This window comes from Ambystoma mexicanum, chromosome 6p (assembly GCF_040938575.1).
Source record: "Ambystoma mexicanum isolate Mex_15411 chromosome 6p, UKY_AmexF1_1, whole genome shotgun sequence".
NCBI lineage: Eukaryota > Metazoa > Chordata > Amphibia > Caudata > Ambystomatidae > Ambystoma > Ambystoma mexicanum.
In genome coordinates this window covers 1173656695-1173683285 of record NC_090935.1, presented here as the reverse complement: position 1 = coordinate 1173683285, position 26591 = coordinate 1173656695, and the positions used below count along the sequence as shown (strand labels likewise).

The 26591-nt window shown below is 45.6% G+C and overlaps 1 protein-coding gene across 1 annotated transcript in view; it reads right to left on the bottom strand.

Annotated features, from left to right (window-relative positions):
- Positions 1-26591, bottom strand: part of LOC138510277 (transmembrane channel-like protein 2-A) — a 1079160-nt gene that overhangs the window by 351771 nt on the left and 700798 nt on the right. The window contains exon 13 of the mRNA XM_069625812.1: positions 5806-5958. Within this exon, the coding sequence (XP_069481913.1) occupies positions 5806-5958 (153 nt within the window). The remainder of the gene's footprint in view (positions 1-5805; positions 5959-26591) is intronic.

Sequence of the window (26591 nt, the reverse complement as noted above, 5' to 3'; positions counted from 1 at the left end):
TCACTCTCTATGCGTGCTGTTTTTCTCTCTGTGCTGTGTCTCTCTCTGCTACCATTCTCTCTCTCCTTGTGCTGTCACTCCCTGCTCTGTCACTCTCTGTGCTGTCCCTCTCACTTTCGGTTGTCTGTTTTTCTCTCTCTGTGCACACTCTCTCTCTCTCTGGATGCTTTAACGCAATGTGCACTGTCAGTCTCTCTCTCTTGCTCTTTCTCTGCTGTGACTCTGTCTCTCTGTGTGCTGTCCCTCTCTCGATGCAATGTCACTTTCTCTGTATGTGCTGTCACTCTCTCTCTCTGTGCCCTGCCACTCTCTCACTCTCTCTGTGCACTGTCATTCTATGTATGTGCGCTGTCACTCTCTCTGCACTGCCATTCTCACTCTCTCTGCGGTACAACGTCCTTGCATTGACAGTTATTTTTTCAATATTTTTTTTTAATGAAAATGTTTCGCCCAAAAACTCATCAGGGGGGTAGGAATAGATAAAAAAAACTATATGGGATGGGTGTTCTAGTGGAAATCCCCAAAAATAAAAAGTTAACATCTTCAATGGGTTTTCTCGGCGAAAGATTTTTTTTTTAAAACCTGTAAAAAAATTGCTGTCGATGAAATGACATAGAACCCTCTCTGCATTGTCAATCTCTCTGTGCACCATTTCTCCTCATACCATTATGCTCCCTCCAACACCGGCATCTTTAAAGATATTCCTTGTTGCACCTTCATTCTATCTTCTGCAACTCCTTTACTCACAGACTTTTTTCTCTCATCCTTCCTCTCCCGCCATTCCTTTTTCTCTTACCCTCTCACTCTCACCCTTTCTTACTCCTATTCCTTCTTGCTAATCATCAATGGCACTCTCTCTCAATGGCTTACTCCCTTTCTAATTCTTTTGCACACCTGCCTCCCTTCTTGCATCGTCCCTTGAAACGTTGCACCCTCCTCCTTCTTGAAACGTTGCACTCTCCTCCTTGCACCCTACTGCCTATAAATTAAAAATACAAACAACAGCAGTAAATGCTAAAACGATTGGATTTGTCAATGCTTGTTTTAATAGGGGTAAGACAATTGCAGATTTGGAGGAGGCACGGACGAGTCATTGAGACATTGAATGGATAGAGTGGATGGAATGGATGGAGTGGATGGAACGGCTGGAGTGGATGAAACGGCTGGAGTGGATGGAACGGATGGAACGGTTGGAGTGCATGGAACGGATGGAGTACATGGAACGGATGGAGGAAGTGCATGCACCGGATGGAGTGCATGGACGGATGAGTGCATGGAATGGATAGAACGGATGGAGTGCATAGAACGGATGGAATACATGGAATGGATGGAGTGCATGGAACGGACGGAGCGCATGGAACGGATGGAGCAGATGGAACGGATGGAGCGGATGGAACCGATGGAGTGGATGAATCGGATGGAGTGGATGGAAAGGACAGAGTGGATGGAACGGATGGAGTGGATGGAACGGATGGAGTGGATAGAACGGATGCAGCGGATGGAACAGATGTAGTGAGTAAAATACATGGAACAGATTGAATAAATAAAAAGGATGGAACGCATGGAATACACTAAACAGATGGGAAGGATGAAATGGATCAACAAATTGGATGGAGTAGTTTATGTAGATGAAGGATCAAATGATGGAATGAATGGAAAGACTAGTAAACTAAATGATGAACCAGACGAAATGTATGAACATGCGAAGCTGAATGAACGGACAAAGTGAATAAAATGGATAGAATAGATGGTACAGATGAGCGCCCGATCTCAAGTGCCTTAATGAAAACCACCATATAACACCACCACGTTTACTCTCTCCTATACACCACCACTCAACTAGAACACAGTGATACTTTGACACATTCGGTATAGCTGTTCTCATACTAACACCCGCCACATACTCCTCATCATCCTAATTAAACACAGCTAGCTGAGCACACACCTCTAGCCTATGCATCTCCTCAGGCCTAACGCAGCTAGAAATCAGTCTGGGTATCAACCCACCAGAACAAACACATAATCCTGACCTCCCAACCACCACACCAACCGCTAAGAAGCAGCTATCATACAAGTGCCACACCAGCTGCACACATATCCGGTGCACCCACGCACCTTATGACTCTCTCTCTCTCTACTGACTTGAACTGCAGTTCCCAAGGGCATTCAAACTACCAGCGCTTTGAGAACATACCAATGATACATAAGGAGCTATATAAATGCAAAGTAACATAACATAACATAACATTTGTCCAACACAATGATCAATAGGAGTACAAGATGGGTTGGCACTGCAGAGGATGGGTGCTAATTCAGTAGGACAGGTAGGGGAGAAGTAGTTGAGCATAGAAGAGGTTGCACACAAGGAGAGCTGGGGAAGGAGGAAGATGAGGGCTGTGAGAGTGTCACAAAACTTTAGAGATTTTAAAGGAAAAGTAGTGAGAAAATTCATTAGAGGAAAGCGAGGAAACAATGGATCTTGACTTGGGAGATTTGAACAAAGATTGAAGGGTAGATGAAAGTTTGCAGGGATGATTGGGAAGGGAGTAAATTAGACTTGTCAAGTTTAAGGATTTGGCAGAGTCCACCATAGAGGATAGGGCAGCAAAGCAATCTTTGTACGCTAGGAGTAGGGAATTTGTCCATAATTTGTGTCAGCACCATAGGTCACATCACATGTTTGTTTTGCAGGTCTGCATTTGTGATTCAAGGCTGAGGACGGAGAGAGGAAGGTGTGAATGTGCAAACTGGATAGTGTTAGCAAAATGGAGTCAGAAGTGTATTTCCTCTTAGTCTTTGAAGACGGGAGATGAGGAGTATAATGTGGAGGGACCGATATGTTAAAGTGAACAATTGAGTACTCAGAGTGAGCGTGTCAATGGAGCAGTCAGAGGAGGAGTGTGTATTAAAGAGAAAGACAAGGGGTCTCATTACACAGTAGGTGGTAAGGGTTTACCGGTACCGGTAAGGGCACCGGTACCGGTAAACCCTTACCGCCTTACTACGAGGTCCCTTTGCGGGACCCGACCTTAACAGCTGGTGTAGACCAGCCGTTAAAGTTGGGACCCGCAAAGGGACCTTGGTGCTAATTTACGGTACCGCAATTTGCGGTACCGTAATTACCGCCTTCCCCATTCCCATTATGCCCTATGGAGCAAAAATGGGAATGGGTAAGGGCCATGGAGAAAGGGGGAATTACCGCCCCGCCAACCTTGGAATGGGGTGATAATTCCCCTTTTCTCCATGGTGGTACCGGTAAGGTACCGGCGGCAACCATGGTGCTAATAGCACCAAGGTTTACCGCATAACGTGTAATGAGGCCCAAGGTCAAGTGAGTTCCTACCAAAATGAATATGCTGGTTATGGAGGAAGTAGAGGGAGTGGTAACATTGGAGGGATTGGCTGCAGGGTGCTTGGGAAGGTGAAGGCCCCCCGGTATGACAATAGGGATTTCAGTAGGAAGTGACTGAAGAAGAGTTGTCGGGTCAGGGAATAAGTAATTGAGAGAATCAGGTGGTCGATAAAGAGCCAGAACGGTGAGAGGAGTAGGAGGGAGGAGAGGCATAGTGTTATATTCAAAAGAGGAAGAATTCATGTCCTGTGGGGCAGTGTTGAGGACACCTCTGCCCTTCCCAATCATTTTGGGAAAGTGGGAGAAGGTAGCAGAGTAAGTGAAGTGGAGAGAGCTGCTAGTGTAGCAGATTTATCAGGAGGGAGCCAGGTTTCTGTGATAGCAAGAAGTGAAAGTTGAGGGTGATGAGGGTCAGAGTAGTCAGTGATGTAGGAAGACTTGTTGCTTAGGGAGTGTGCCTTCCAGAGGCCAAGGACAAGATTGACAGGAGGAGGGGTAGAAGTGCAGGTGTTGTGCTGTAGGGAAGGGGGATGCATGAGTTTGGATATCCAGGGTGCATGGAGCATCGTATTTGAGGGGTGTGAGTTCAGGGGGGAAGAGGGAAGATGGGGAGGCCAGAGACTGCTACACAAGTTACCCTACATTGGTGTTTAAGGCAATGAGAAAAGGGAAGGGAAAGAGTGAGTAGAAAGAAGAATGGAGCAAAATCAAGATGCATGATGGAGAGTAGAAAAACTGGGCAAGTGAAGACAATGAAGAAAGGGTGCAGCCCAAGAGAAAGGCAGGGTAGGTGGGTAAGATGAAAGGGAAAGGATGGAAGACTGGCCGAGAAGAAGCAGGTTGTAAGTGATAAATTATGCTAGAAAGGGGCTATAGGTAACCAAATGACAGTTAACAGACCCAAAACAGAAATGTTCCTTGGTCCTGTAATGTAATAGAAGCCCATCAGTGAATAGATAGTCAATTGGTGGAAGGATCCCTATGAGTGGAAGCAAAGTCAGGCAAATTCGGAGCTTGCTAAAGTCCGTGTCTGAGCAGGTGTTCTGGATCTAGGCCATTTCCACCCATAACAGGCCCAAACAGAGAGCTGCCCTTTACTACTTTTGGCCCTTGGCTGAAGACGTCTTGGCTGGACAACCTGGGAAGTCTGAATAAGGAAGGCAATGTATTACACGTTCCTCTGGGAACAACTCACAGTGTTATATGTGGCTTCTACTCTTGCAGCCAGACAGGACCCTTAGGTGGTGCAGAGGGTCCTCTGGTTAAGAAAAGGCTACTTAATGGAAATGCCCTCCCCTTGACTCGGGCCCTTAACTTGGCTGGTGGGCTGTTACTGGCTGAGTCGGGCCGCCCCCTCTGGTCATATCACTTCAGTAGATGCTGGGTCAGCATCAGTATAAAGGAGCATTTTCTATCAGATGTTCATGATGGTGGTCCCCAATCAAAAACATGCATTGGCAAAGCCAACAGTTTGGGCTAACAAGAAGGGGCGAGGTGCGCACGCCAGTTCCTAGCCAATATATTATCTGAAAAAAAGTGACTGGGTTAAATCCCAAAGTGTCCAGTACATTCACAGGGTTAAATCCCAATTGCTGCCACAATGTTCACATGGTTGAATCCCTTCTTGCACTGCTGTTCTCCTCCTACCGCTTTCGTGTTGCCAACTCTCTTCAGTGAGGCTGAGTTGCCTTTCTGTTCAGGTAAATCCAATATAATTGCTGTTGCAGTCTCTAGCAATTGTGGTAGCTGTAGTGATCCGTTTTTACAAATCAGGTGACCAGGAAAAGACTCCCCTCCAAATCCACACATCTGACCCTTGATAGGGGAGGGGGAAAACCATAATTATGGCTCTCCAATGTAGGGCATAATAACCCCGGTGCACCTCGCCCCTTCTTTTTTGAACAATAGTTTGGGCGTATATGTAGGTGTGGGATAAGCATTTGCTAGGCAATGATATAATGGCCCTACCTCGCAATAAGATTGCTGCATCTGAAAAATGTAGTTATTTCCTGGCCATATGATGGCAGTAAATAGCAAATGCCTATCTAATGCCTCCAGCCAGAATGGTTGGCTTGGTCAGTGCTTGTTTTTAAAAGGACCTCAGTGCATGGAAGAGATATAAATCAAGTGACTGAAGGCATACTTGGTTAAGTTATTTTTACTGCACCTGTGGCCATTTGCTGCTGCAATTAAACCATAAACTCTCTGCAGACTGCTTAGAAAAAACACTGGAAGGCTAACATTTGATGCTATTGCTTGAAAGAACAAGCTAAAAGAGATTCCAAAATCTAAAAACCAAACAAATGTATCAGTTATGGTAAGGTACGCAGGCATAACTCACGCCTCTGCCTTGCACTGCTCATACTAACACCGAGTACATCAAAGATGACATCACAAATGGCTGAACCATACCGTCACTTTAACAAAGCTTTTTCGCTGAAGACCTTACTTACAATACCGACAGTAGTTTCCCAGCAAGGTCCTCTAGGCACATCAGCAGGAGCTATGGGAGGTGGAGTCACTGCAGTTCCATTTACAATAGTTACATTATAGTAGGCTGCAAACAACTCCATGGTTTTATTTTTCACATGCTCTTCTTCAGCCAGCTAAAATGAGAAGCAGAGTTGTGTTACTCTACCAGATACGTATGTCCTCTGTGTCAGTTGTATTTGCTTGCATTTTAATGTATGCCATTTTGATATACTGGATGTCATACATGTTTTATTTTCTAAAATATCTATAAGCATTGAAAACACAAAAAAAGATGCGTAAAAACACTTGTGGTCTCATTTAGGGCCCGATCCAGGGAATTATGTGCATGTACAACGGGAATTTGCGTGCCATTCTTCCAGCAAATCCCCATTCGTCAAACAGGGATTTGCGGGCAGAAAGGCACGCAAATCCCCGTTTTACAGGCATATAATTCCATGAATCAGGACCTTAGAGTAGGCAGTATTTTCTTGGGAAATGTAGCCAAACTGAAATAGTGTTAGGTTCTGCAGCAAGCACATGAATGGGTCCACATGAATGCATACTCTTTAGTTATTCCCCATTTTGGAGTTCCATGGTACTCCATTGAGAAATGTCATTACAAATTTGCAATGCAAGCGGGATTAACACACGCTGTACCACCACATGAGGTAACCCATTTGTGCAGGGATGTCATTTGGGGGTCGCAACTACGACCCCTGGAATCCCCCATGCGACCCCGACACTGCCTTGGCAGCCCCTGGGGGAGGGAGAGCTACGATTTTTTTAGAAAAAAATAATCTTTTTGAACTCACTCTAACTTCAAAAAGCAATTATTTCTGTTTTGGTTTTTGCGAAACAGAAATAATTTCTTTTCGAAGTCAGTGCAAGAGATGATTTAATTTTGAAATCCGAGCCAAGGACATGGATGGCTCTGTACTCCGTTGTGCGTGAGAGGAACCAGAGCCTGTGTGCTGGAGCATGGGAGCCAGACTCATGCCTGCAGAAGACAGATTCTGAAAGGTAAGGACATATATTTTTTAAATGTAAAAGTGTGTGTGTGTGTATGTGTGTGTGTGTAATGGTGAATGCGTGTATGCATAAAGGAGCAAGTGGTGTTTGAATGTGTGTGCTTTTGTTAAATACCTGGATTACTTACCAGTACTCTATTACTGCTAGTGCCACTCTTCCTCATCCCAGTACTTGCCTATGAAGCACCTTGCCTAATACATAAGTGCTGTAACGTGGTAGAGCGAAATGGAGGCAACACTGGGCAGGGTAGTTGATTTTAGGAGTTGGAGGAGAGTGGGAGTGAGAGGAGACCTGTGGGAGTGGTAGATCAGGAGAGGAGCGCGCTAATGCAAAAAGTTTATCAATGATAAAGCAGGCTTGATATTTATTAGTGACTAGACTGACATTTTGGTACAGCCAGTCTAGTCATTTCTTACTGTGACATGACATTTGAGCTGGGCATCTATAGTAAAGTAATCATGATAAGTGTTATTACCTGTCTAGACTGACATTTGTGTGCAGCCAGTATTGCCTTTTCTTACTGTGTCATGGCATATGTTGTGTGTGTGTGTGTGAGAGAGAGAGTGTTATGTTTTGCATGTGTACATATATCATGTAGTGTGTGTGTGTGTGTGTGTGTGATTTGTGGGTGGCTGGGCATGCTTGTATTAGTGAATGGTGAATAAGTATATATATAAAGGAGGAAGAGGTGTGTGAATGTGTGTCCTTTTGTAAAATACATGGATTACTTACCGGTAATCTTTATCACTACTAGTGCCATTCCTCCCCGTCTCTCCTACTTGCCTATGACACATCTTGTCTGATACATAAGTACTGGGACGAGGAAGAGGGAAATTGAAGCAACTCTGGGCAGAGTGGTTGATTTTGGGGATTGGAGGAGAGTGGGAGTGAGAGCAGAAGTGTTGCAGGGGAGGAGCAGGAGAGGGGCACACTAATACTTAAAGGTTATCAATCATAAAGCAGGCATGATATGTATTAGTGGCTAGACTGCCATTTTGCTACAGCAAGTCTAGTAATTTTTTGCTGTGACATGACATTTGTACTGGGCATCTATTATAAAGTAATCATGATAGCTTGTATTGCCTGTCGAGACTGCCATTTGGGTGCAGACAGTATTGCCTTTCCTTACTGTGTCATTGCATATTTTCTGGCATATATAATTAAGTAAACATCATAAGTGTCATTACGTAGCTAGGCTAGCATTTTTGTGCAGCTAATCTAGCAGTTTCTTACTGTGGCTTGACATTTTGCACCAGGAATTTCTGATAAAGCAATCATAAGTGTAATTACCTAACTGGTCATTTGGTTGCAGCCAGTCTACCCTTTCCTTCCTTACTGTAGCATGGGATATTTTTCTGGGCCTCTATGATAAAGTAAACATGATAAGTGTTATTACATGGTTAGATGATGTCATTTTGATGCAACCCATCAAGGTATCTTTTACTGTGGCATGCCATTTTTTTACTGTGCATCATCAAGGCTAGAGCAAGCATGATAAGTGTTATTAACTGTCTAGCCTTCACTGTGCAGCCCATTTATTTTTTCATGTTTTCTTATAGTGGCATTGTGTTTTTAATAGCAAAGTGGTAAAATAGCTCAGTGGGTTGAGCACTCGCTGCTGAAATCTGTATATCCCATCTACAAGTTTGAATCAAGGCATGGTCAACTCAGCCTTTCATTCTTCCGAGCTTCATGAATGAGTACCAACTTTGGTTGGAATAATTCTATTTAAATATGTGCTATGAATAGTGCTTTGATGAAAGCACTATATAAATACCAAATCATATATCATGAATCAAAGCATTAATGCTCCTGTGCATTGTTGGTAACTTGCATCTATTGGATTTTTAAATGCTGTAATATCTCAGCAACTGACAATCTAGGGGCTCCACTTATCAAATAATGACAATACCTGATGTGCAGGTGTAACTGGCATAATATGGAGGTAATTGGCTATACAATGCTGAAGTGTCATATCTATAGAAGTGCCTCAGTCTTTGTTGAGTCTATTTGGTATAACCCTATTATATCATGACCCCCTTCCATGGCATATGAAGGCAACACCCTTGTTAAAATGTGGTTGGTTTCTAAACTATTCTTGTCTGTTATTGCACCTTTTTGGTATTTGCACAATGGTACATCTATGTAGGCTTTCTTTACACCGCAAGTCGCTTCTGGTGATATCGCCAGGGTTAAAGAGGAACTGATGCCATCCAGGTCAAAAGTCATGTGATATCACTTCCTATGATATCGGGTGCGTGATGTAATTTCCCCAATCCCAGGCATTTAGGTCAATCAACGTCCCTGCTTTTGTGTGGAGGAAATTTGCATCGAGGTGGCCCGAAAAATAATCTTGTTTAAAACCTGGTTGTGGGTAAACTGTAAGAACCACAACTCTTTTTACAGGCAGAGCTGCCTGGTGAAGATGATCCTTTTTGATGCTGCAAATCATGCAAACATTATGCGAGGAACCTGAGGGAATCCTCCCATCTACTCAGTGACGTCTTTATGGGAGGGCAAAAGGGGCACATGCCCTGGGCCCCCACCTTGGAGGGGGCCCCGCACAAAGGTGTCTAATCTAAAGAAATTAGTGACCATTGTTTACAAAACTTAAATAGCACACGTCAAGATATTGTATGGCGTCTTGCTGAGGCTCTGAAACTATTGCCTGTCCCAACAAATACTGACTGCTCTGATCAATTCATCCTGTAATGCTTTCTGTGTTCACTGTCCCAAACAAAGTTTGTATCTTCACAACGACAACTCCTGAAGCAATATCACCTTTATATGGGAATTATATTGATCAGGTGCAATAGCCAAAGTTAAAATGCATACTGATAAATGTGAGTGTCCCGTGGGTTCAGAAGATAGCTCAGTGTGTTAAGCACTAATTGTAGAGATCTGTGTTCATATGCAAGATTATAATGCTGAATTCCAACAAGGCCTACTCAGCCTTTCCTATGTTTGAAGTTGATAAATCTGCAGGTATGTGTACTTTGTTTTGTAGTGCAACAGATGCTATTTTCAGTAGTGTACCTGTACCTGTGGCTGCTATAAAAACAAAAAACATAGGATCAGTATGGTGAAGGTCTAGAAATTGGTTTCAGCAGATGGGGTCTTGTAAAACCTATGCAGTCACCTCAAATTAAGACTATGAAGTGTTAGTCCGAGAAGTGATTGCGTATGCAAATTCAAATCTGTGGAACCAAAGCGTTCATGCTTCTATCCTGGCTTCCCTAGCAGATGATTCAGTGATCCTTGACTTATTTCACTGACATTACTGCACTGTCTTCCTTGGAAAGGTTGCCTTTTCACATGCTGGGGGTATTGTTTAGCCTATTCATTACCTGATCTGACTTTTTATGTAGGTCATTTCAGCAGAAGGGCTCCTAGACAGGAGAGAGCGGATGAGATATTGCAGGCCACTGGCAATCATATTGTAATGTCTGCTCATTTGGCACAAACATGTTTTGCTTTTTTGTACAACCAAAAGATTTTTGTGTATGTTTATTTATAACAATTTCACAAGCCTGTGTTTTGGGCCAATTTAAAGCATTGAAAACAAAAGAGAAACACAGATTCAATCTTTTAGGATTGCATCAAATACTATATGGGCACCTATATACTTCCCTTGATGATCGAGACAATGAAGCTAGAATCATTCCCATTTTGCATAATAAGCTTCTATAACATTTTGTTTGTAAAATTGTCATGTTATGTTATGTGATTTGTCTTCTTTCTAAATCGGATCTAAAAATTAGGATTATTTCAGTTCATGGTACGTACTAGAAACTCAAGGTGTAAAGTGCATAAAATTGCAGAGTGGATGCAAATCCCAGCTTCACATTTTAACCAATGTGTAATCCTGAGTATCTCATTTAATCTTGCATTGCCTAATATGTGAAAATTGGTAGTCCCTAAACCATTCACAATTGTCACCCTTCTGAGAGATTTTGTTCTCAGGGTATGATCTTCATAACAGCTTCACACATGGTTTAACTGCCTATAGTGTTGCATCCTCTATAATAATAGTGAGCATTGGTATATTGCACATCACAGTCACTTGCTTCTTTGCTCTCTAATGGCAACCCTTCTTGAAAACCATGTCACTCATCTAATCTCAATCTGTCTGATGCGTGTACCTTCCTGGTACCAACTAATCTTTATCCATTATCTATTCCATGGCAGGTTTATCTTTCTCCATGCTTAAGCATTTTTTCAGTCTGTGAGGGAACTAATCTGAGTTGTCTGTCTATTCTGGATTATATGCACCTTTTACATACGATCTGTGTCCTGAATGTATACTATGACTAGTGTATCGTCCTCGTTACTGCTAATGATGAAAAATGGCCTGTACCTATGCTAGAATGCAAGTAGCCTTTTCGTGGACTGCTGTTGTTGGCCTTTAAATGCTACTTCTTTATCATTCTTATTACAGCAAGAATGAAGGGGTTAAGGGGACTGAAAGGGAGTACCAGTGGCTATTTTAATCGCTGCAAGGTAACATGCCCAGCTATGTGTTGTGATTGCGATGAGGGGGGCACAACCAGATATTCTGGGTACCTTAATTCATTTGGCTTGATGGAGGGGGGGCCCCAAATGTGTCTGTGCCCCGGGCCCCCAAAGTGTTTAAGATGGCCTTGCATCTACTCCCCTTGGATCCTCTTCCCAGGTGGCCAGGGAAAGGCCATCACTTTTGGATCCTGACCCTGGGGGTGGATATGTGAGGGAGGATCACCTGGGTCTAGCAACATTGTGGAGTGGGTAGAGGATGTCTTCAGATGAGGCATGTATCCCCTTTTCCTGCCCTCCCCCCACCTTTGTAGGCTACGATCACACACACACACACTCTCCCATATTCACATGTCATTAATACTGGGATATAGAAGAGGCCACTAGGAGTAATGCACACTTCCATCTGTGCACACCATCTGGTAATGAGACATTGAAGAGGACTGTGAAACACCACTACCATGGAAAGTCATGTCCCACTAATTGAGGTCAGTCAAAGAACTTACACTTGTAGCAAGTTGAAAGGCTACAGGTGTATTTAAGAAGAAACAAGCAAGAGACCCGCCTGGAGGGAGAGACCCACCTGGAGGGGGTGACCCGCCGAGAGGGAGATACTTGCTTGGGGAACGGGACGTGGCAACCCGGTAGGGAGCAGGCTGGAGCGGGACTGATGAAAAGGATGCTGAGCACTGCAGCAGAGCAAGAAAGACACTGCCTGCCTGAATGGGCTGTGAGGGGGCCGGGAGCACTGCAAAATCCAGTGCTGTATGCCCCCTCCCAGGAACTGGGGGACACTGAAGACTCCAGACTGCCATCAAAAGTAGCTCAAAGGTTCGGAGCGCCGAGCACTGCTCATTGGAGGTCCCAGGGAGTGAAAGGGGAGCAATAAACCACAAAAGAGAAAACCACCAGCACCCAGGGGAGCTTCCGTGTACAGGTGAGTGAGTGACGGAGAGGGAACAGTCATGCTGGGGCGCACCAGGGGCTGGGATTGGGCAAAAGTAGATGCCATTCAGATGAAACCTAATGGTAAAAGGGTTGGAAGAATGAAGGAAAGATTTGTAAGCGCCGAACAAGCGCAAAGTATTTTATACATTATTGAATACCGAATTAAGGAAAACGTATGCAAAGTGCATGAAATTACTGCAAGAGTGAAATTAAAGAGTTGTACTTTTTTTAATACAGTGAAAGCAAGTAAAATGTATTGATGGACAATGTGAAAGTATGAACCAAAGGAAAGCCTAAAGAGGGCTTAGGAAATAAGTGAAAAGCAAATGATAAACACTATCATCATATTACGTTTATTCGGAAACACATTTTCCATAAACAACAATAGAGAATAAGATACAATACAAAATACATGACATAAAGATGAAAACACATTAAATAAGATAATAAGGTTAAAAAAGTGTGTGTGTGTGTGTATACAGATTCAAAACCACCAAGGGAGTACCTGAGTATTCAATAAATTATCAGAGTTCAGTCAATTTTTGAGAAATGATTTTGGTTCTCCGATGCCAGGCCTTTCTCAAATAGTCCACCGAGCCCCAAGCGACGGGTAGTGTAGCAGCAGACAGTAGATAACCAAGGGCCGGCCTGGCTTGAGACATTCCAGCGGACCTCAATAATGGCAAGAGCGTTTTCCTCCTTAATTCCAAGTAGGTAGGGCAAAAGAGCACAAAATGCAAAAGGTCCTCCACTGGGCACTGACAAGGACAAGCCTCAGATTGAACATTGTGAGACCAGTTTTTTGTTCGGGCCCCCAACCATAGACAGTCAAAGCAGGCTCTTGTAAGTGCCCAGCGGTCATAGAGTTGCTTACTATGAAACAAATACTGCTGGATAGTGTCTGCAGTGGTTAGAACAACATGCCTTCTGTTTGCACTAATGCCCAATTAATAGAACTCTCTGTTTGACATGAGGATGGATTTAAACAATTGCTTATGAGTCATCACATCACACAGAGTCAAAATGGCTGGAGGGCAGATGAGACTAACACAATTTAACTGGCTCACACATTTCAGAAAATACATAAGCCACAGTATTTTTTTTACAGCCGGGCTTTTCACCAATGCTATTAAGATTTTATGTGAAAGAACAGCTTTCTGGTTGGACCATAACGCCAGCCAATGCGCAAGAGGGGCCATTAACCATTCATCACCAATATGAGGGCACCAAAGCTCTAAATGGGTGCCATAATTTGGCGCTGACTGCGGCAACCCAAGTAGTTTTTTTTAGAAAGGTATTCTCAGCTTTTTCAATACTTAAAATCTTTTCAAAGCCCCACAGTGCAGCCACATAGTTATTGGCTTTTGGGTTGTGCCCTGTAAACTTCAAGAATTAGCTTGAGTGGATGCCCAGAACAATAATTTTGAAAACGGGACAAGCCATCCAATGCCTGTCTCATCCTCGTACATTTTTTGTCCACATGACCGAACCCAAGCCAGTTCTCAGTAAACCAGATTCCCAAATATACAAAACTAGTGACCCAGGGAATTGGCTCTCCACCACTCAATATCCTCTGCATCTTGAGGTGTTTAACACCTGTGCTCTTACAAGCCATAACAGCTGATTTATTTGAGTTCACAGAGAGTTTGTGTGTGGCCATAAATTCAGTGTTAACATCCACCAGATGTTGTCTGGTGGATAATCAGATTTGGAATTAAAAAGGGCCTGGTATACACCGTTTATGTATAGAGAAAAAAGTACTGGGCCACAAAACAACCCTGGCAGACACCCTAAAAGGACTCAAAAATAGCTGTGCACTGTCCCTGGTCACCAAATCTTACACAAGCTGAAGTTTTTTCGTGGATTATTTGGAGCACCTTGACCAGGTCCTCCGGGCAACCCATGGACCTGAGCACAGCCCAGAGCATCGCCCTGTCTACTTTGTCAAATGCGGTGCTCAGGTCCATGAAAGCCAAATATAGTGGCTCACCCTTAACATAGATTGATGAGGCGCCCACCAAGAATAGATTCAGGGCCTGATCCCTAGTTCCCAAGCCTGGGCGGAAACCATATTGGGTCTCTGTAAGTACCCCCCAATGGGAAATCCATTGTTCAAGCCGTACCAGAACTCCCCTACCAAAAGTTTTAAATGAAGTGTCCAAAAGGGAGATCGGACGATAGGAAAGACGGCTACCAAGGTCACCCTTTTTGAAGATGGGAAAAATTATAGCCTGTCCCCATGTTCCGGATAATTGCCCAATTCTAAGTATGCATTAAAAGACTTAGTTAATAATGGAGCCCACAGATCCATCTCTTTATAAAAACTATCAGCAGGGATGGCATCCGGTCCAGGGGCACGTTTGAGGAGTTACTTGCTTATAGCCAACTCTACCTCTTTAATTGTAAAACGGACGGAAGAGCCACGTGGACCAAAATAACTAGGAGATGGAGAGGCGTTGTATAAGGTAGAGAAATGGTTAGACCAGGCCGAGGCGTTTACAGTCTTCTCTTTACATGTTTTCAGTCTTTTGTGTGGGGGCCCATTAGCCACGAATTCCCAGAATTTTTGGGAATCTCGTGACTGTACAGCCTGAAGAAGTTCTCCCCAGGCTTGCTCATCTAGATAGGACTTCCTTTTGGCAAGGATGCGTTTATAATACGCCCGAGCGGCGCTTATATCCCACCGGGTACTGTCTTTTGCTGCCAATATAGCTTTAAGGTTTTTCTGTGCTAACCAACAGGGTTCATCAAACCAGGTTTCCAGTATCTTACTCCCCCTTTTGAAGTCCCTTTGAAAAATATTCGACATGGTGTCCCAGATTTTCTGTGATGCTAAGATTATGGGCCTGGAGGGTATACATTTGAGAGGATAAGCATAAAACCCTCGATATTTGCTTTACAAATGGATGGCAGTGTATCCACAGGATCCAGCTTAGCCCATTTTATTCTCCGTTTGTACAGGAGGTTAAGACCACAGTGGTCCAGGTCTGAGAAATGAACAGTTGGAACCATCGGTGGGTCAATTCCCAACCGCAATGCGTGATGGTCACTAAAAACATTCTTAAGGACCTCAAACTCCTTAATTAGGGCCCAATCTCTAACATGGAGACAAAAATAATCAATTGTGGAGGATCCCTGTGTGACCACAAAAGTTGGCCTACCAGGCCGGTCTATACCCACACGACCGTTCAAAGACTGCCCCCCCCCATCTTGGAACCACTAACAAAACTGCAGTCCCCTAGCGCACATTCTTTCATCCTCCATTTGCACAGGGCCTACCCCATAGGCAAATTCTTCTCCAGGGTCTATTTTTGCAGACACTTCCCCTAGGCCTATTTTCGCGTTGAAGTCACCAGCTAGGATTGACAATGACCCCTGATTCGCATTATCACTACCATACACTTCAATCACATCTCTCAGCGTGCCTGGGCACCCTTGGTTAGTGATGTGTGGACTACTATAAAAATTTACCATGAATAAGGTATGGCCACTGGGAGGACAAGCAGCAATGCATTGCACATTCCCATTCTTAGTTTCTCTCACCGTCAACATTAGGGCTAAGGATGCCTTCACTAAAATTGCCAGGCCACCAAAATAACGCCCACGTCTACCTTTCTCAGCTGGGACACATAGTGAAACATAGCCATCAAAACATAATGGTTGAGAGTGTCCACGTCTCCTGAAGGAACATGATATCATATTCCCTCATAGCAACAGATATATCCCTCTGCGCGAGCTTAGACACAGCACCTGCAATATTCCAAGACAAAAAAGACATGGATGTCTGTGAGGACGCCCGTTCATTAGAGAAATAGTTTTGCCCTGTTGAGCCTCCTAGACCAGGAGGATCCTTTAGATGAACCGCCTGCCCTGCGGCAGCCGGTCAATCTAATTCTTCAACTTCACCCAAAGCCTTGTAGCTATTTGTAAGTTCTACCATGGCCACCGGCATTATTGGTGCCATCTGACTACCTCGCACAGGGCCCTCCATTGCCATACAAGAGTGCAAAGCTTTAGTGGTGGTCTGTGGTGCTAATAATAGATGTTTTACCAGATAAAAAGCTCCTAGGGGAAAAAAGGCGCTATTTTGTATGGAGGAATTGCGGGTCCTCAACTCTGGATTAAGTGAAGTAACTACATAGTTGAGCTTAGCTGGAGCAGTCATAGACACCACCATGCAGTCCCCTGCAGCCCATTTTGGTTCCTTCCCCACCCAGGAGACCCTCATGGCCATAAGGATGCCTCTAGGATTCACCTTCATACCAGGCAGGCGTGAGTTAATCCATTGTGCTGTCTTGTTTAGAAGAGAGATAGTGGATTCCGCTTGGCCGGAGGCCAGAGGAGGGAGTCCCATGATAACTCCTACCAAGGGGGCAGCCTCTGGGCGGAAATTGAGAACTACTTGCTCACTAGGGGGACATTTATCTTTTAAGATCTTGTGTGTACCCACGGCTGAGACCCCATGGCATTTCTTAGGCCCCTTCAAAGAGTGCCTTCCAAAAGTGCAGCATTGTGCCGTATTGGAGGCACAATAGGTAAAGCAGTGACTATAGGATTATGAGCCACCGTCCCACCCCTATATAGTATGGTTGAGGAGTTTGGGAGTTGAGTTGCGGGAGCTTCCAGTACGGGCCCAGAGACGGCTGACACTATGCGTTCTACAAGTTCTTTCATTTCCATAATATCTTTTTTTAGACCTCTTAATAGGTCATCCATAATGCATAGGGTTGTACCTAAAGAGTTTTTAAGGGCCCCTAATTTTTCTCAAACCGGGGCTAGCTTTCTGTCCAGTACTGCATCAAAAATTCTAAAATCATTTGAAGCTGACTCCAAGGAGTCATTAAGTGCTGCAACAGGGGGCAAGTTCTGACCACTGTCCATCAGGGTGCCCATGGGGACAGCTGCTTTCACTTCCTCATAAGTTAGACCTCAAACAAAAATCCCCCCTCTTTTGCCACCCATTGGGTTGATTTCTAAATGATGGTTATTCAATGTAGTTTTGAGACATTGTGAGAGACTGGGGAAAGAGGAGTTTGGCAAATGTAACAGGGTAGTTCTTTTGTCACCATGTGCGCTAGATTGTAGACTAGCAACTTCAATAGCTCTTTCTGTGTGTTGGATGCCCTCTTCCAATTTGCCTGCCATTTGCTTAAGGTATTCATTTAAAGTTGATTGACCATGATCGACCTGGGCACCTTTACCTTTTCTAGGCTTCAATTTAGGATTGATGCCGGTAATATCCTAGGTTCCCGGCACACCCGAAACACAGGGCTTACTTTTTTTAGTTTTATTGGGAACCAATGGGGGAGCTTTAGCCTAACGTTTAGACATAATTCAATAGCACAAAGGGCAGCCCTCACTTAAAACAGAATGGAGCTCACAGAAAAAAGATCCTAGGAACTTTAAACCAAAAGAAACCCCTACTAATAGGGGGACTGAACGTATTACTTAAAGTGCAAATGCAAAGAGAATAAAATGATTCACACAAAGTAATAAAAACACACAGGCATTAGTTAAAAAATCCCTCAAGGGGAAGTAAAAAGAGCATCAATAGATATGCACTAAGAGCACCGGTCAAAACAAAATTGTACCATAAGGCTAGGGTAGGGGAGGGGAGAGACTCACTCGCAGCCCCTCTCTCTAGCACTATTGTTAAGTGTGAAAGCAAAGTGGTGACAAGGAAAACACCCCACATAGTGAATGGTGTGAAAGGCACATTGTGGCAGAGTCAAGACACTGCCAAAGAGAAACTGAATTGTAAGTGGACAATTGACACATGTTCAAAGATGGAGCCTGTGTTGGCAAGGAGGTCCAATGAGAATAAGTGATTACAACAAAGTGCCAAGGGTTAACGGTTGCGTGACCTGTAGTGGGTGGACTGTGTGGCTTGACAACTGCACCTACACTGGGTAACCCCTACTTGAAGTGGAATGTTAGGACACTGAAGATGTTGTGCATATCAAGTCTTAAAGTGATTCAAGGAAAGAGCAAGCTAAGTGAACTTTTGAAAAGACTGAAATGATGCAAAGTTGCTTTGGAATACCCATTGAACGCCAGGAGAACTGACTGTGATTTTGAAGCTAAAAGGGCTGCCTTTTGGGGATGCTTTCCTAGCCCTCGTAGCTCTTTCTTTGTGATGATCTTGACTTTTTGTTATGACTTATCATTCCTACTGATTTTTCTCTCTTCTTTGTAGTGATTGTAATCTTCACCTTGGCACTAAACACACTTCTATTCACTTTCTTTATTACTAAATTCCTTCTCTCTCACAAATATCTTAACGCCCACTTTGCTTCTTCTGGCTCTTATCATGAGTTAATCTTTGCCAATGTTTCTTTCTCTTCTACTGCGTCGGCTCCCACTATTTAGTCTTCTAACTACTTTCTTCTCACATATGATATGGCATTTGTAACGCGCCTATACACAAGTGTTTCAAGGCACAACGAGGCAAGTAAGGGGGAACAGAGGGAGGACAGAGACAACATTCTTACTAGGCCAGGTGACATTGAGATCGTGCAAGTACATCAGAGGGGGAGGGGAAAAGGGCCAGGGAAAAGGTGAGGAAAGGAGAAAGGTGAGTATGCAGTGCTGTACATGGGATCAAAACAATAACAAGAAGTGTGGCCAGCAGGTGGCAGGTGCAAGGGTAAGTGCAGACAGCAGGTGTCCAAAAGAGCATATACGGGGACTGTAATGTTACAGACACAGGCCCGAGTGCAAGGGCTGCCAACAGGCAGAGCGGGTGTGCAACTGGGTGGGCAGGGATCTGAGCTTGAAATCAGAGGGTAGCCAGGTGACCAGTGCAGTATCAAACAGGAAATCAGAAGGAGGAGGAAGAGAGAAGGCAGAAGCAAAGAGGACGGTCTTGAGGTGCTTCCACAACCGGAGATGGTTCTCCTCAAGTTTCTGAGAGGCAGGGAGGCTGTTCCACAGAGAGGCCCCAGCTGAAAAAAGAGATCTACCACCAACTCGTTGCTTGGAGAAGCGACTGACCCTGAGGGAGTTGGAGGTAGTGGAGCGAAGGGCTCGAGTAGGACGGTATTTACAAAGAGAGAGTTGGAGGTATTGAAGACCCAGCCCCAGAAGGCCTTGTCGACAAGGCAAGGGGTCTTCAACTTAATCCTTGCAGCCACTGGGAGCCAATGCAGATATTTCAGTGCTGCAAAGATATGATCCCTGGGCTTGAGGCCAAGGACAAGTCTTGCATTCCTGTTCTGGATGAGTTGCAGAGGGGGGAAAGTAGAAGCAGGCAGATTTAGAAAGAAACTGTTGCACTAGTCCGGCCCAGAGAGAACTAGAGCTCTAGAGACAGTGAGCTTCTAGGGAAGGAGAGGAAAGGAAGAATACCTCTGAGGAGGTGCAGTTGGTAGTTTGACTTCTTAGAGACATCAGAGATATGAGGAGAAAAGGAGACTGTGGAGTCGAAGATGACCCAGAGGTTCTTAGCCTCACAGGTAGGAGCAGGAAGAGGGCCAACGGAGGCCGGCCAGAGAGTGACAGGAAAGGAGGGTGCAGGTGTGCCGATGAGGACAATCTCTGTTTTACTGGCATTAAGGCAGAGATCATTGGCGGCACACCACTCCTGAATAGCAGGCAGACAGTCAGAGATGAGAGAAGGAGAAGAGGTGGCAGAGGGGAGCATGAAAATGAGCTAAGTGTCATCCGCATAGCAGTGAAAGTTCGAGCAGAGAGCGGCAATGCAGTGGGAGAGAAGTGCCAGGTATTAGTTGAACAGCCAGGGAGAGAGGTTAGACCCCTAGGGAACACCACAGGTGGAGAGTGAGATAGAGGAACGGAAGGACCCAAGTTGGACCTTGGAGGGTCGATTAGAGAGGGTTGAGGTCAGCCAGGCCAGGGTCTGATTGCTGATACCCAGGTTATCACAGAGACCATTGAGCAGAATAGCATGATTGACCGTGTCAAAGGCAGAAGAGCGATCAAGTAAGGTGAGGACAGAGGGGATATTTGAATGAAGGTTAAAGAGCAGGTCTTTACGGATGTTCAGGAGAGCAGTTTCTGTGCTTCTGGCTGCTCCGAAGCCAGACTGATGGTCATGGGGACAACCAACAGATTCAGTGTGAAGATTAATCTGGGAGATGGCCAGCTTTTCCAGGAGTTTTCCCACAAAAGGAATGATGGAGATCGGGCGATAGTTAGCCGAGCAGGAGGGTTCGGCTGATGGTCTCTTAAGAAGAGGTTGCACAAGAGAGTGCTTCAGGGAGAAAGGGAAGCCTCCAGTGGTGAAGGGGTGGTTGCATATGTGAGCCAGGGCAGGAGCAAGGGTGTCAATGTCATCCTTGATGGTTTTGGAAGAACAGGAAAGAACCTGTTTTGACAATACTTTCATAGATTGGACTTCTCTAGAAACCTCATCAGGGGAGAACACATGAAAGGAATAGAAAGAGGGAGGAGAGGTGGCCAGAGGGGGGCTGGAGGTAGAGGAGAGAGTAGAGGGAGTAGGAGGAGAGGATGAGAGGGTGGACAGGATGTCCTGGGTTTTAGAGATGAAATGAGAAGCCAGGGCCATGCAGAGGGTTTGTGAGGTGGTAGGAGTGGTAGAGACTGCATCAGTATTGGCCAGCTCTGTGCAGATTTTGAAGAGTTTGGCCGAGTTGTTAGATGCCGCAGAGATGCAGGCTTGGATGTGGGCTCTCTTCTTAGAGGGGACAGAGAGACTGTATTGCCTTTGGGGCAGCGGCAGGCCAGTTTGTTAGAGGATGCGCAAGCAGCTAGCCATTTCCTCTCAGCCACCCTGCACTCACGTTTAAGGGTGACAAGGTCAGAGTCATACCCAGAGTTGCACTTGGTTTTGAGCTTAAAGTGGAATCTCATGACAGGTTCAAGAACATCAAGAGTATCAGAGATAGAAGAGAGGAGCATGGAAAGGGCCGGATGACCGAGAAGGTAGGTGGCAGTGCTGGAGTTGGCTTGGCCTGAGGGGTAGAGAGGTAGAGATGGGAGGAAAGGAGAAGGTGATCACTCCAGGAGAGAGGAGTGGTGAGGGGGACAGAGTTTTCCCTGCAGAGTGAGTCGGGCCAAAGGGGAGAATAGAATGAGAGAGAGAGTCACAGAGGTCACAAACGAGTCCAGAGGAGGGACAGAAAGCATCCAGGTGGATGTTAATGTCTCCAAAAAGGAGGAGTAGAGTGGTCAAGGCCAGGAGGGAGGAGGAGAGGTCCGCCCACTCAGAGAGGAAGGAGGTGATCTGACCAGGTGTCCAATAGATAGTAGCCACAGTAAGAGAGTGGCCAGGAGAGAGAGAGAGCCTGCAGACAAGGCATTCGAAGGAGGAGCAGGCCTCCATAGGAATGACAGAGGCAGGAAACCACTCCGGGAAGATCAAGGCTACACCCCCCACCCCCAGAACAGTTGCATATGGGTGTGGAGAGGATCTTGTAGCCATCAGGGAGGAGAGTGTAAAAGCTTGTGACAGAGCTGGTCATGAACCATGTATCGGTGAGACCGAGGAAATTGATATCAAGTTCTTCCAGGAGGCGTCAGATGTCCGAGGAGTGTTTGACAGCTGAGAAAGAGTTGAGAGTGGCAATATGGAGAAGGTTGCCAACCTTGAAAGACTTCCGGGAGGGGTAAAAATCAGAGGTATGACCTGCGGAAGTGTAGAAGGAGCCTGATGGGGGGCAGAAGAGGAAGGAGAAGAGGGCAAGGTAGCCAAGGAGGAGGCAGAGGGGGAGGCAAGAAGGCCAAAGAAGGGACAGCAGGAGAAGAAAAGAAATTGATGAGATGCCAGAAGCGTCTATCAAAGAGAAGGTTGGCCTGAGGGCATTGGACCAAGACAGTGCCATTTAGGTAAACATTAATGAAGACCTTAGAGGAGTGGAAGGGGGCCAGGAGGGACTACCACCGAGTGCCACTATTAATGGGAGAAGATGAGAAAAAAGCGAGCAGAGAGACCAAATGAAGAGTCCATAGGTCTGGCGAGGGAACGACAAAGAGGATGTCGATGAGGGGCTGTATGGAGAAAGCACTTGTATAGGTGTCAGCAATAGGGAGGCCTGGGTTGGAGACCAGGATATCCTTTTTGAACTTCTTCATACCAGACTTAGTGAGGAGAGCAGGATGGTCGATAGAGAAGCATTTTGAAAAGATAGGAGAAACAGAGAGCACCAAAGAGTAGGTAGGGTAAGGGGAGAGAGTAAGAGGGATGGAGGGGAAAGGTGGGGGGGAAACACTCTGGGAGAATGCAAGGATGGGTGCAAACAGATGAGAACGGAAGGGAGTAGACAATAGTGGATGATTGACCAAGTAGACAAGCTCAGATGGAAGAGCAGGCAGAAAACAAGGCAGCCTGGTAAGCAAGTCAAGTTATCAGGGCATCAGGAACAGAGCAGGCATTAAAAAGTAAACCTGGAGGAGGGTGGAGCACAGCAGAACACAGTACAATATACAAGAGAACAAAGCAATCAGTCGACAAATGTAAACCTAGAAGGAGGTATGCAGCAGAACACAAATCAATCTGGTTTAAACATGAATCACTCAAATGAGACAACTCTACTTTTTGTTACCAAGTCTCTTCTACCTGCACGTTATACTAAACATACTTCCCTTCTTATTCTTCTCGAAATGTCCACAGCCTTTGACACTGTTGATCATTCTGTTCTGATTTTTACTATCTTTCACTTGGGCTTTCAGAATTCTGTCCTTGATTAGGTTCACACATACCTTTCCAATCGCACGTAGTCACATGAACTGGTAACATGTCCCCTACTAACCCTTTTTCGGTCTAATGTCCATGAAGGTCTTTTCCTTGTCCCTCTTCTCTTCTCTCCCTACACCATTCAACTGTCTTATATTAGTGCCTTACAGTTTTCCCATCACTACTATTGAGATGTGTCAGGATCTGTCAGGAATGGAGAAAGGAACCCTTCGAGGGTGACAGACCTTCCTCTCCTACCTACCACATAGATCCTATGTTTGACATGTGGAGAGGATGAGGGTGGAAGGGCAGAGGATGCCCGGAAAGGCCACCACTAGCTGCAAAGAAAAAAGAATCCTATTAAATAAAGCTACTATGGTGAAAAAGACCTTCCCTACCCAAGCTACCATATTAGCCTTGTCATGTGCCACTGCTGTATCGTGCCTGAAGAAATTAATAGGCAAATGTACATAGGCAAGGTAACCCATTCCCAAATCTGGGAAAAGAAAACAAAACACTCTTAGGAATCTAACCGGGTGGCACGAGGACGGTAGCTAAGGCAAAGATAATGAGAAAAACATAATCCAAAGTGCGGAAGGTTCTTCAATGCAGGTTGGGGATTTTCCAGATAAAATGTCATGCTGAGTTCGAAATCCTAAAGAGAACAAAAAGAAAAAACTAACAGTAAACTAATCTGTGAAAATGCACTGAATCCAAAGGCGTTGAAACAATGCAAGGACAATCCGAGAAATGTCTGTTTAACTTGCAATGTCGAAAACCAGAAGACCGGCAGAAAGACGGAGACAGGACTCTAAGCGGAGTCAGGGTCAAAGAATACACCAGACTGGCAATACAAGCCAAAGGTGACACTCTTTCCCTCACTATTCCCCTCTCTGGCCCAACACATTGTGACCGTCAAACCTGGGATGCTCTCATCTCAACTGACATCTCACTTTCCAACCCTCTTACTACCACTCTCTCCTGGTCTGACCACTCTCTCCTCTCTTCCCACTTTGACCTCCCTTGTCCCCTTATGATGCCCCCATTCGCACTGCCAGTCTCCTTTTCTGTCAAATGGCCGATGAAGCGATTGTCATTTGCTGCATTTACCTCTTCTTTCATCCCTACTCCAACCACTTCTTTGGACTCCCTTTCTGATTCTGTTCTTGCCAACCTCCATGTCTCTAACACCCTTAACATCCTTGCCCCAGTCATGAGGATCCGCAAGAAGCCTGCCTCCAAATGTAACTCTTGATATGATTCCGAATGGGCAGTTATGAAATGTAAGTGTAAGACTGCAGAGCGTAACTGGCAGGCATCCAGCTCATCCTCTTATAATCTGGCTTGCCGCCTACTCCAAAGGCAATACCGTCTCACCATCTCTTCCAATAAGAGGGCTCATGTCCATACTCTCCACCTTTTCTCCCACTGCACCTGACGAGAACTCTAGAATAGTCCACTCTATCAAAGTTACCCTTAAACCTGTGTCCCTCTGCTCCTCCAGAACCATCAAAGAGAACATTGCCTCCCTCGCCCCAGCCTTGGCTGACTTCTGCAACCACCTCTTTGCCACTGGCTCCTTCCCACAACCCTTTAAGCACTCTCTTCCGAACTGGCAGCTCTGAAACGCAAGTGCAAGGGTGCAGAGCGGAAGTGGCAGGCATACAGCTCATCCTCTGATTAACTGGCCTGCTGCCTAGTCCAAAGGCAATATTGTCTCACCATCTCTTTCCAGAAGAAGGCTAATGTCCAAGCCTGCATTGCTGAAGTCACCAACAACATGACTGATCTCTTTAGAATCTGCAAGGAACTTGCTAATCCTACTGCAGTTTCATCCTCTCCTCCACCTTCCCAGGCCCCCTCCAATGCACTGGCTGCCCACTTCTCCTCAAAAACAACAGACATCCTGTACTCTCTGTCATCTGCTCACACCACACCCCCTTCTCTTGCCTCCTTGCCCCCCCTGTCCCTCCTATACTCTCCTCCTTCTCTCCCATTGCATCTGATGAGATCTTTAGAGTTGTCCACTCTATGAAAGTTTCCTCTAAACAGGTGTGCCCCTGCTCCTCCAGAACCATCAAGGACAACATTGGCTCCCTCGCCCCCACTCCTTTGCCACTGGCTCCTTCCCACAACCCCTTAATCACTCTCTTATGCACCTCCTCCTAAAAAAGAGACTGCTGACCCTTCTTGCCGGGCTAACTACCACCCCATCACTATCACCCATTTATTGGGCAAACTCATTCTCCAACTGACCCTCCACACTGAAATGGGTGGCTGCCTCCATGACCACCAGTCTGGTTTCAGGGCATCCAGAGGCATGGAAACTGCTCTCCTGAACACCTGTAAAGACTACTCTCTAATCTGGACTCTAACACTCCCTCTTTCCTGATCCTCGTTGATATTTCTTCTGCCTTTGGCACAGTCAACCACTACATCCTAATAAGTCGCCTCCTTGATACCTTAGGCATCACGGACAGGCCATTGTCATGGCTGACCTCCTTCCATTCTAACAGACCCTCCCAAGTACAATTGGGCCCTTTTCTCTCCTCCCCCTCACTCTCTACCTGTGGCATCGCTCAGGGATCTATCCTACCACCATGGCTCTTCAACATCTATCTAGCTTCTATGGCCCACCTCATCTCTTCCTTTACCCCTCTTTTACAGTGTTATGCAGACCACACACTGCTCTCATTTAAGCTGCTACCCTCTTCCTCCTCCCCTTCTTCTCTCATACCTGACTGCCTGACTGCTATTCAGGCATGGTGCTCTGCCAAAGATCTCTGTGTTAATGCCATTAAAACAGAGATCCTTCTCATTGGGTGACCTGTTCCTTGTTTCCCTCCACTCTCTAGCCACCCTCCTTGCGCCTCCTCCCCTCACCCTCCTGTGAGGCAAAAATCTTTGGGGTTATCTTTGACTCCTCTCTCTCTCCACACATCGCAGACCTTGCCAAGAAGCCATTTCAGCTCCACCTGCTCAGAGGCATTCTAGCTTTTCTCACCTTCCGCCACAAGCTCATCATCTCCAGAGCCCTGGTTCTCTCTAGGCTGGTCTACTGAAAGAGCCTCTTCCTCAATTTGCCTCTTTCCTCCCTTCGCCCACTTAAACTTATCCAGAATAGGTCTGCAAGACTTATCCTTGGCCCCAAGCCCAGGGCTGCATCTCTCCAGCCGTAAATTCTCTCCACTGGCTCCCAGTGTCCGCAAGGATCAAATTCAAGACCCTTTCCATCATCCACAAGGCTGTCTGGGGCCTGGGACCTCTCTATATCCAGCTTTCTATCTCCAAACACCTCCTTGCTAGTGTTCTTTGGTCCTCTGGCTCCAACTCTCTGCTGGTCAAACGTTTCTCCAAGCAGAGAGTGAGAGATAGATCCCTTGCCTCAGCAGGTTCATCCTCCCTCTGGAACAGCCTCAGTGCCCCCTCAGACCTTTGCCAGATCTTCTCAAGTTCCGGAAACTACTTAAGACCTTCCTTTTCTACTCTTCCATCCCTCTCCTCCTCCTGTGCTAACTTCCCTTTGCGGCTGTGACTGGGGCCTTATCCCTTCTAAATCATACAGGAGCTAGACCACCCCACCTGCCAGTCCTCCCAGCATCCCCTGTCAGCACTTTCGACCTG